Source organism: Vulpes lagopus, chromosome 4 (genome assembly GCF_018345385.1).
Source record: "Vulpes lagopus strain Blue_001 chromosome 4, ASM1834538v1, whole genome shotgun sequence".
Taxonomy (NCBI): Eukaryota; Metazoa; Chordata; class Mammalia; order Carnivora; family Canidae; genus Vulpes; species Vulpes lagopus.
In genome coordinates this window covers 53,852,699-53,862,893 of record NC_054827.1, presented here as the reverse complement: position 1 = coordinate 53,862,893, position 10,195 = coordinate 53,852,699, and the positions used below count along the sequence as shown (strand labels likewise).

Sequence of the window (10,195 nt, the reverse complement as noted above, 5' to 3'; positions counted from 1 at the left end):
TTCGTCGCCGGTGCGCGCGCAGCCCCGGAGCCCCGCCCCGGCCGCGCCGTCCAATGGGGTGAGAGAGCGCGCCGGGCGGAAAGGGAAGGGGCGGGGGGAGGCGTCGCCCAGTCCTGCGCCGAGACCCGATTGGCCGGCGGTTCCCGCGGAAATCACGGCCGCCCTGGGGCGCCTCCGCGCCGGCCTCCCCCGCCCCTGGGCCGCGCGGTCACGGGCTGGCCGCGCTTTTCGCTTTTTTGAGTCGTTGGGGCCGGGCCCGAGGAGATGGAGAGCCCCGCAAGGCGCTAGGTACCGCCCCGAGGAGGAATGCCCGAGTGGGGAGCGCACCCTGGGGGGGCGGGGCGGCTCCCGGCGGCCAAATCCTACGACGTCAACGGCCGCAGAACCTTCCAGAAAACGTGGTGCGGCGTTAGGGATCCGAGGAAGGTGCGGGGGGCTGGGGCAAAGCCCCGCAGTCGGGGCGCAGGTGTCCTTTCTTGGATTCACGCCTCTCAAATTTGGAGGCCCCGCCCCCTGGGGGCCGCTTACGTCACTCCCCCCCCCCCCCCCCCGCTAGGCTGGGAATCCCGCGCTGGAGACCGCTCTGCAGGCCTCCCCCCCCCCCCCCCCCCCCCCCCCCGCCCCGGAGGGCAGGAACCGGGAGCAGGGCCCTCGCAGCCTCCATCAGTTGTGCTTCCCCAGGAGCAGGCACTCCCGGGCACCCTGAGCCCGGACTGCCTGCGGAGCAACTATGCCACCCTTGTGCCTTCTAGGAAGCCTCTCCCCTCTGTCCAGAGCGGTGGTCCGGGAGAGAGAGAGAGAGAGAGAGAGAGAGAGAGAGAGAGATGGAGGGATTTGCGGATGACTTCGTGATTGAAAACAACGGCAGGATTTGGGATCGGAATAGTAGAGTTAAAATCGTTTCTATGCTGTTTTTACTAGCAGTGCGCCCCCGTGCAAATGCTCAGACTTCACCGTCCCTTGGGATAATCCTCATTTTTTTTTTTTTTTTCCCCCAAATGACGGGTAGGAACGTCCCTCGCGGCTGGGAAGCCTAATTGAGCTAGGAGGAAGAAGCGCTCAGAACAGAAACGACACAGCTGTCACTCTCACGTATTCCTTTTCTTCCTTCTCCAGATTGTCTGGATCACGCCTCTCGCCGTCTAACTCTGGAAATATCGGATATGGGGTAGGTAGGTGACTCAGTGTTAACCTTAAGACTCAAATTGTGCCGAGTACATCTCAGCTGGAAAAGACGCACGACAGACCGACCGACTCTGTTCTGCGTTCAGTTCCCTAAGCAGAAGCACAGTCCCTGACACATCGCAGGCCCTGGGAAATGCTGGTCGAGTTCATGAATGGGTCTGGTGCAGAGATGATAGATGGCAGGAAAGTCTTTTAAGGGGGCGTCCAGTTGTTTTCAAAGAAAACATCGTCATCAGGTTGACCGAAGCTGACATCATAGGCAGGGGGAGGAGTCAGGGGCTCCAATTTGGGGGGCACCCCCAAGCTCTGCAGATCAGGGGCAGTGGACGTGACCCGGGGTCCCCGAAGCCGAAGGCTGACTGGAACTCTTCCAGAGTTTTGTGGGGTCATAGATCCCTCTGAGCCCACTCGCCTTTCCAGTCTGGCTCTATCGGGCCCCTCTGGATGGTTAGGCTGTCCTTCCTCAAGTCCTGGGGGGATGACAACACTGCTGTAGGGCGGTGGTTGATCAGACTGCTGGGGGCGGCATTGTGATTCCACCACAGCCTCTTCATAGGTTGGCACCTCAAAGGCTTCATTGTCACTGAGGGAGAAGAAATAAGGTCACTGGGGGCCTCCTGAAAGGAGTCTGTTTTCGCTTTACTGTCTTCTATTAGCAAAAGACCCACCAACCCCTGACCCCACCCATCCCCTCACTGATAACCAGTAACAGGAAAGCAGAGCTGTACACCTGAGAGACTAGCGGACACCGGGACAAAGGGTCCATTGTGCATTCCTAGGATTCAGCCCACCCCTTAACTCACCGTGCATTGCCTGAGGCCCCTGTGCTCTCCGTCTGCCTTGATCGGTACCCCCATTCCAGAGAACAGGCCAGGAGGCAGACAAGGAAGAAGACACCACCCAAGGTGAGAAAGAAATAAGCAACAGGGGCGATGTCTGGCTTTATGCCCAGTAAAGCCAGCCCCAGGAGGAAGGAGGCACAGCACAGGAAGAGAAGTGGCTTCTCCAGTCTCCCCCACAACTGGCTTGGCACCATGGCCCCTCCCCAGGCTCCTGCAAAAAGACAGATGTTGTGTCTCAACCCACAGTTGGCATCCCAGTAGGGTCAGATTCCAAAGTAACCACCTTAGACACCTTAGGGTTTTAGGTTCTTCAATCTCAAATCAAGTAAATAGCTCAAATACATGATCTTCAGGGTTCCCTTCAGCTTTGGATTCTCTCTAGGATCACACCGTTGTCCCAGGATATCAGTATGTGTGGGGTAGCCAGGAAATAAGCCCAGGTGCTTTCATGTGACTTACTGTGTTGTGGCCCTGCTTTCCTTCCTTCTTCCTTCTTCTCTGCAATCTCCCTTCCAGCTCTATCTTTCTACGCCATCCAAGACCCAGTCCCGGCTGGCCCTGCCTGGAGCCTGAGTGCTCAGCAGCATCTGTGGAATCCAGGTGATGAGGCAGGCCCTACCTTTTCTCTGTAATTGCTCAGTACTGGATCTCCACCCTAACCCCACCCCCATCTCCCCAGTCAGACCCCACTGGGGAGGGAGGTTGAGGAGGAGCACCACTTACCCTGGTCCAACCCCATCTTCCCATTTCCTCTACTCAGCCCATGCTCTGGTTGCGGGAGAAAGTACACAGGGATGCGGCAAAGCCACAGGGACACAACTATGTGAGAGAATCTTACAAAGGCCTAGGGCAACGGGCAGAGGCCTAGATAACTCCTGATCCCTCCATATCTGCCAAGGTATCCCATCTTCTACCGGCCTTAACTCAGTAAGCTCAGATTTTAAGTTTCCTGTCTGTAGTTACCGCAAAGGCTGGGAGGCTCCTGGGGAGAAGCCTTCTTTTCCCTCCGGAACACAGCAGCAACGTCTAGGCAGCAGCGCCCCCAAAACAACCTATCAGGAATTTCCTGAACTCTGCATAGCAAGAAAGCACAGACTCTAGATAGGGGCCAGACTCCCCCTGCTTGAACCTTAACCCCAATCCCATGGCCCTCCCACTGTTCTCACCGGCGTTAGGAATTCCTCCCTCACCTGTCTGAACCGACTCCACAGAAAGTAGGTTGTACGGGAGCCTAGCAGAGCTGGAGGAAGAGGGGGTGGAGCCACTGGGCTCCACCCACTTTTCTGTTCCAATCCCTCAATTCCTGCGTAGGCTTCCTCCTCCCCTTTCTGGTTACAGCCGACCTGCTATTGCCCCACCTTGATTTTTTTTTTTAATTTTTACACTACTCACCCCCTACAGTGCCTTAATGAGAGTGCTCCTACACCCCCTCCCCACTCCAGTGATCTTTGTACTTAGGATCAGAGTTATATTCAGTTTCCTCATCTCTTCTCAATGTGCACTGTATTCCGAGTAGTTTGTCTTCTATTTAGGTAATATATTTTAGGCCTGGAGCAGAGGCCATTGCTTATTTAATCTCTAGATCACATAGTGCTTTGCATGGTTTGCTGTGGGCATGGAATGGAGTGTCTTGCTTCAGCTGCCAAAGGACCATTTCTTTGAACTTGTTTTCTGCAGGGGCTTAAGTCGTTTTTGTGTATACTTCTTGGCCCAGTTAACTCTTGGTCTTCAAAAGCCACGTCCAATGATGGACGTGATGCCTGCTGTGGAGGCTGTCTGCCCAGTGTAGCCACGGCATTCATTGCTACCTCTGTTCAAGCCTTTAGCTGCTTATATAGTAATTTTCTGTTTACATTCCTTTCCTCCACTGTGAGCTTTTCAAAGTGAGTGATCAGTTTCAATAATTTCTGAATTCCTGCAGCTGACATGGTTCCTGACACAAAGTACGTGCTCACTCAACGCATCAGAAGACTATCATTCTGCCTGGTTTCACCACACACTGGAGACCCAGGATCCACTGTTTTAAGGGGAATCTTGGTAATAAGTCTAGGTGAGGCAGGTGCTGGGAGGTTTAGAGAGGATGGAGGCATACTTTATTCTTGAGACACAGAAGGACACAAGGCTGGGTTCCAAGCCTTCAGAGTGTTACCATTAGCCACACCAAGGGGAGTAGGAGATGATGGGGCACAAATATAATTCCAAGGACAATCATGGGGCACAGCCAGGGCTGCAGGATCAGAGGATGTGTGTAGTGTGTGAGTGTGTATGTGAGAGAGAGACAGAGTGGGAGAGAGAGGAGAGAGGAAGGAGGGAGGGAAAGAAGGATGAGGATGAGGGTGCCTGGAGTGGAATGCAGGTGTGTATACAGTGGGATGTCTATGATGATTCTCTGACCAGATGGAGGAGATGTAACAGGAAGACTGTGCTAGTCCAAATGAGCTGTGTCTCTATAGGAAGTGGGAATGGAGAGTGGGGGGAAAGCTGGTTGTTGATTTGTTTACACCAATTTCCATACTGTTCATCTCATAAAAGGAAAGTATGACTTGGATCAGAAGGATTTGCATCTGGGGCGCCTGGTTGGTTTAGTTGGTAGAGTGTATGACACTTGATCTCGGGGTCATGAGTTTGGGCCACTTGTTTGGTGTAGAGATTACTTAAAATCTTTTTAAAAAGAAGGATTTGCATCTACAGTTAATATATTAATAGAAGGAAATTGCGAGTGAGTTCTGGATAGGGAGATGGGGCAGGGGATGTAGGCTGAGAGGCAAGGGAATCAAAGAAGGGGGCTGAATGTCTATTGTGTGAAAGACACTGCAGTTGGGAGAATGAGATCTTTGTAGCATAAGACTCTTGGTTGCCAGAAGGAACCTACACTAGAGAGACTTGCTAGTTAAGAACCCGTTCCAAGTCAGGAAGGCTGGACTGCTGGCTGGCTGTGCTGTCAATATATTCTCTATCAACAATAATTTTAAAATGGATTTTCTAAAAATTCCATTTTTTAAAAAACTGTTACTCTTTGAGAAGGATTGAGTGAGTGACTGTGGGAAGGGGCAGAGGGAGGGGGAGAGAGAATCCTCAAGCAGACTCCCTGCTGAGCTTGGAGCCTAATGCAGAGGCTTGATCCTAGATCCTGAGATCAGGACCTAAGCTGAAATCAAGAGTTGGCTACTCAGCCCACTGAGCCACCCAGGCATCCCTAAGAAATTCCATTTGTTAAATATAAAATCTTGCAAAGTATTTAAAGATTATAAAGAAAAAAAATCATCCACAATCTTATTATCCTAACATGGCCACTTAAAATTTCTGCACATTTCTTGTAATCTGTCCCCCCACTGATGGAAGTGCTCTCTGGTTGAAATCAGAGTATATATGCCATTTTGTATTTTTAAAAGATTTTAAACATTGTATCACATATAATAGACATTTTGATACGGTCTCTGTTTTGGTAATTTTTAACAGCCACAGAAATACTTTTTTGAATGGATGTATCATAATTTAACATACTGCTATGTTACTTGGTAGCATTGAATTTATTTTTTCTTTCTTTTTTTGGTCATCAAATGTTTCAAGAGACAGAAAGTAGATTAATGGTTGCCAGGGGCTGGAGAGAGGGAGGCACAGGGAGCAACTGTTAATGGATTTTTTGTGGGGGGGTAATGAAGATGTTTAAAAATCAGTAGGGGGTGGCTGGATAGTTCAATCAGTTAAGTGTTGGACTCTTGATTTCAGCTCAGGTCATGATCTCAGAGTTGTGGGATCGAGCCCTGCATCAGGCTCCATATGTAGTCTGCTTGGGATTCTCTTTCTCCCTCTCTCTGCCTCTCCCCCCCAAATCAGTCAGTCTTTACAACAAATTAGTAGTGATGCTTGCACAACTCTGTGAGTATGCTAAAAAGGACTCACCGAATTTTTCACTTTAAAAGGGTGAATTTATGCCTCCATAACACTGTTTAAAAAATGATGCTACAATGAACCTCTTCTTATGTGTAGTTTTTCCTTCTATTTGGATTATTTCCTCCAGTTGACTTCTAAGAAATGTCATCATTGAGACAAGAAATGTGAAGAAAGCTCCTATTTCTCTGAATACTTGTGGCCACGCTTCCCAAAGGTTTTGCTTTCATTTTTTCATCAACTTAGTATTCTTAGCAAAATATGAATGCTAAAGATACTATTTGTCATTCTGCTTTCTCCTTGCCTGCCTCTACAAACCACTCCGTTAGAGGTGAGATTACTGCCCTAGGCCAGCCCACTATGCCCATCTCATTTTGGGAAGTGACAGTGAAGGGAAGTGGAAGGTGGGGGGCAGGGTGGGAGGGAGAAGTAGAGATCTTTGACAGACTTCCCGTGAAGGGTAGCTCAACTAACACACACTTCTCTGTTTCTCCATATTCTTGTGATTTCGTGTTTCTGAATCTGAGTCTGTAGCCAGCACGTGTGATTTGTACTGCTCACTGTGCTAAATGCTTTACACAAACAGTAATTTAAAATGTCATAAGAGGGCAGCCCGGTGGCTCAGCAGTTTAGCGCCGCCTTCAGCCCAGGGCGCGATCCTGGAGACCCGGCCGGGATCGAATCCCACGTCAGGCTCCCTGCATGGAGCCTGCTTCTCCCTCTGCCTGTGTCTCTGCGTCTCTCTCTCTCTCTCTCTCTCTCTCTGTGTGACTATCATAAATAAATAGAAATTAAAAATAAATAAATGAATAAATAAAATCTTTAAAAAATGTAATAAGTAATTGCTATTATTATATTTATTTCCTAGGTAAGGTGAAAAACTTGAGGAAAATGTAGTCAAAGGTGGGACCAAGATTTGAACCTGTAGTTCCAGTCCAGAAACCTGGCTCTTAAACACTATGCCATCCAACTCTAAGCACTCTTTTTTGGCTGCTTTCATAATGATAATTTAACAAAACACCTATGACATTCTCAGATCATTACTCTGGGTCTTCCCTGGAGGAGTGGTTAGGTGCTATTTTCTCCACTATTTGACATCTTAAGAATGAGGCTAGCTTTCAGACAGCAAAGGCAGCTAAAGAGATTATCAGATTAAATTATCAGATTAAATAAACCAGAAATATTAGGATTGCAGGCTCTGTATCAGGATATTTATCTTTTATGAGCTAATTGAGATTGATTACAAATGTGAGACTTTTACTTGAATAGCTCCAGAAGCCCAATGTGCTGGTGACTTGTTAAAAAAAAAAAAAAAAAGGGTGTAGGTGGGAAGGGAATACACATGTGTGTTTGTGTGTGTAGAAATGATTTGGCCGTATCTGATTTAATCCTTAATAACAATCATGTGGGATAAGTCTGGTTGTCATTTTTATTTTTTTTTTTAATTCTTATTTTATTCAGTGGTTTATAATCTGTTGCTATCATTCTTTATTGTCCCAGATGTGAACAGTGGGAGTCACTTCAAGTTGGCTCCTGTGCATTTTTTAAAAAGATTTTTATTTATTTATTCATGAGAGATACACAGAGAGAGGCAGAGACACAGGCAGAGGGAGAAGCAGGCTCATGCAGGACTCAATACCAGGACCCTGGGATCATGACCTGAGTTCGAAGGCAGACCCTCAACCACTGAGCCACCCACGTGCCCCTGGTTATCATTTTTCATGTTACAGAAGAAACCAGCTCAGAAAGTACATGATTTGTTTCATTAGAGTCAAACTCAGAATCTTGCCCTTTTAACTCAGTTGAGAGTGTTTCTCTTTGGGTTTGTTGCCTTACCCACAAATTCTTTCAAGCATGTATGGAAGGTAGATAAATGATTTAATAACATGAAGTACATCAGAAATATCATTGATATTTCTGGGATGGAAATGCTTCCAATAAAGATGAATTCTCAAGTATGTAAGAATAAATGCACATTTTCACTCTCATCAACTAGTTGTAATACTGCACCAAGCTCACTGGGAATGAACCAAGTGAATATGAGGTGCAGGCTGTCCCTCCAGCTCAGCTATTCAGCACTAAGCTACAAAAAGCGATGCTCATATATGAGAAGTTGAGTGTGGTTGTTGCCCAGGGACAAAAAAGCATTGTGTTTATGAGCTGTCTACAGATAGCGGCAAAGGAGTCCCACATGAGTGTCCCTAAATAAAAGAAGACAGAGAGGCACTTGTGGTTGTGATTAAGCACATATTTTTAGAGGTGTACAGACCAGGTTTTAAATCTCATTCCTAAAAAAAATAAATAAATAAATAAAAAATAAATAAATAAATCTCATTCCTACCACTTACTGTGTGACCTTCTGTGAGCTATTTCACCTTTCTGCATGCGTGAAAGTAACTAGAATTAAATAGCAGTTAACTTTTTCTCTTTTGAAATAAAATTTGTCTACAGTGAAGTGCAGAGATTTTCAGTAGACCGTTCCATAAGTTTCATGAAGACTTGCACTTGTGTAACTCACAGTCTAATCAAAATACAAAGCATTACTATCATCCAGAAAGTTCCCTCATGCCCTCTCCCTGTCAACCCAAATAGGCAACAATTGTTTTGGTTTCTTTCCATCTTTTATACTCTTGAAAATGGTTTCTATTTTCTGGAACAACGATTAATTTATTTAATGATAACAATCAATAACCATTTAGTTATCCAACTGATAACCATTTAGTATCCAGGATTTTGCAATTCCTACATTTTTTTAAAGGATTTTGTTTATTTATTTGACAGAGCACACATGCACAGACAGGGGGAGTAGCAGGTAGGAGAGGGAGAAGCCGCCTTCCCACTGAGCAGGGAGCCCAATGCGGGACTCCATCCCAGTGTCTCGGGATCACAACCTGTGCCGAAGGCAGACACTTAACACACTGAGTCACCCAGGCACCCTACAATTCTTACATCTCTGTGCATGTTTTTGCTCATATGTATAAATTAGAAAAATTCCTGAAAGTGAAGTTTTTGATAGATATTGCCATTTGCTCTCAAAAGGAGTTATAAAAATTCACTCTAATGCTCACATTGCAAGAATATCTGTTTGTCCACACCCTGATCAACAGTGAGTTATCAAACTTGGATTTGATAAATTGTTACTGTTCACTTGCTACACAGGACACTCCAAGGTATATTCAGTAGATCTGATAGGAATTTTGCCCTCAGAGAGTTTACTGTTTATAAGAGGAAAGGCGTGTACATAATTAATTGTAAGACAGGGTACAAAGTGACAAGGAACAAAGTGCTGCTGGGATTCCCAGGAGAGACGTGGTGCTCCAAGGGGTGGGGATCAGAGTGCATCATGGATAAGGATGGGGTTTGTTTATACTCCTTTTACATCTATCTCCTCATTATGCATGGAGTAGATAATACTTATATCATTGATTGGTAATTAGTGACTATTTGCTGATGTAATGATTCATGATCTTCTGATCCATTGATCTTCCCTCAATTACCTCTCCACCTTTCCCAGTCTTTTTGGTCTGGCATCAGCTGGAGCCAGCCATACCCTTGAACATAGGCTTGGCTGACAGACGAGGGAGTTGGTCTGATCCAAGCCAAGGGTTTCAGTTTTCCCCCGTCCCCTGTGGAGACGTTGAAGGTACTCTCTGGGATTAAGGCCATGGGATGAGTGAGGAACAATGGTCTAGTTGGCCGCCCAGCTGCCAATCCCCTTTCCCTGGCGTCCAAGCGGCTACTTCTTCCTGCTTTTACTTTTGCTTATACCCGGGAATCATAGTCAGATGAAGGACTATAATTCCTCTGAGGAGAACGATGAATGGTGGGCCCTAAATTCATCTTACAGCTGGATTCCTGCTTTCTTTGTACACCTCCCCAGCGGCATCCTTTCCTCCAGTCCCCATTCAGCTTTTCTATTTAGAGACTTCCTGCATCTCCCCTTGAATTTAGTTATCTCCTCCTTTTGCCACCCACATTGCCTTTTTCCCTTCTCTCACTCACCTTGTGCTCTTTTCCTTGGCCCATTTATTTGATAAGCATTTACTTAGCATGTATAATGTGCTTACAGGAGCAGCTACAGTACATAATTTGTGAGGTCCCATGCAAAATGAAAATGCAGGGCCTCCTAATTGAAATTAAGAAGAATTTCAAGACAAAGTAGAGCATCAAACCAGTCATGAGGCCCTGTATCAGTACACAGGTTGCCAAGTCTATGAGGCTGACTTTATGTGCACAGTACTGTGGGGACATGGTGAGAATGTATAATATCACAGAAT

General features: G+C 46.6%; 2 protein-coding genes across 7 annotated transcripts in view; one reads left to right on the top strand and one right to left on the bottom strand.

Moving 5' to 3' along the window:
* Positions 1-90: 90 nt before the first annotated feature.
* Positions 91-10,195, top strand: part of LOC121488759 (olfactory receptor 6V1-like) — a 263,041-nt gene continuing 252,936 nt past the window's right edge. Inside the window, exons 1-2 of the mRNA XM_041751069.1 lie at positions 91-288; positions 1,117-1,168. The gene's annotated coding sequence lies outside the window, so the exon portion shown is untranslated. The remainder of the gene's footprint in view (positions 289-1,116; positions 1,169-10,195) is intronic.
* TMEM139 (transmembrane protein 139) lies at positions 899-3,428 on the bottom strand. 6 transcript variants are annotated; one of them, XM_041751226.1, is made up of 5 exons: positions 3,218-3,427; positions 2,991-3,100; positions 2,487-2,614; positions 1,989-2,238; positions 899-1,768 (listed from the first exon to the last, which is right to left on the bottom strand). In XM_041751226.1, the coding sequence occupies exons 4-5, from the start codon at positions 2,219-2,221 to the stop codon at positions 1,378-1,380; spliced, it is 624 nt and encodes a 207-aa protein (XP_041607160.1). In that variant the 5' UTR covers positions 2,222-2,238; positions 2,487-2,614; positions 2,991-3,100; positions 3,218-3,427; the 3' UTR covers positions 899-1,377. The 6 variants fall into 6 exon arrangements, with proteins under 6 accessions (XP_041607160.1, XP_041607161.1, XP_041607163.1 ...); XM_041751227.1 differs by lacking the exon at positions 3,218-3,427 and adding an exon at positions 3,194-3,211; XM_041751229.1 differs by having other exon boundaries at positions 2,487-3,100.

Bases quoted from the DNA above. Each gene is read 5' to 3' on its own strand.
- TMEM139 (XM_041751231.1), bottom strand. From the start codon at position 2,221: ATGGTGCCAAGCCAGTTGTGGGGGAGACTGGAGAAGCCACTTCTCTTC. The intron at 1,769-1,988 runs GTGAGTTAAGGG...CTTCTCCCTCAG, and splicing joins GGGGCCTCAGGCAATGCACG to TGACAATGAAGCCTTTGAGG.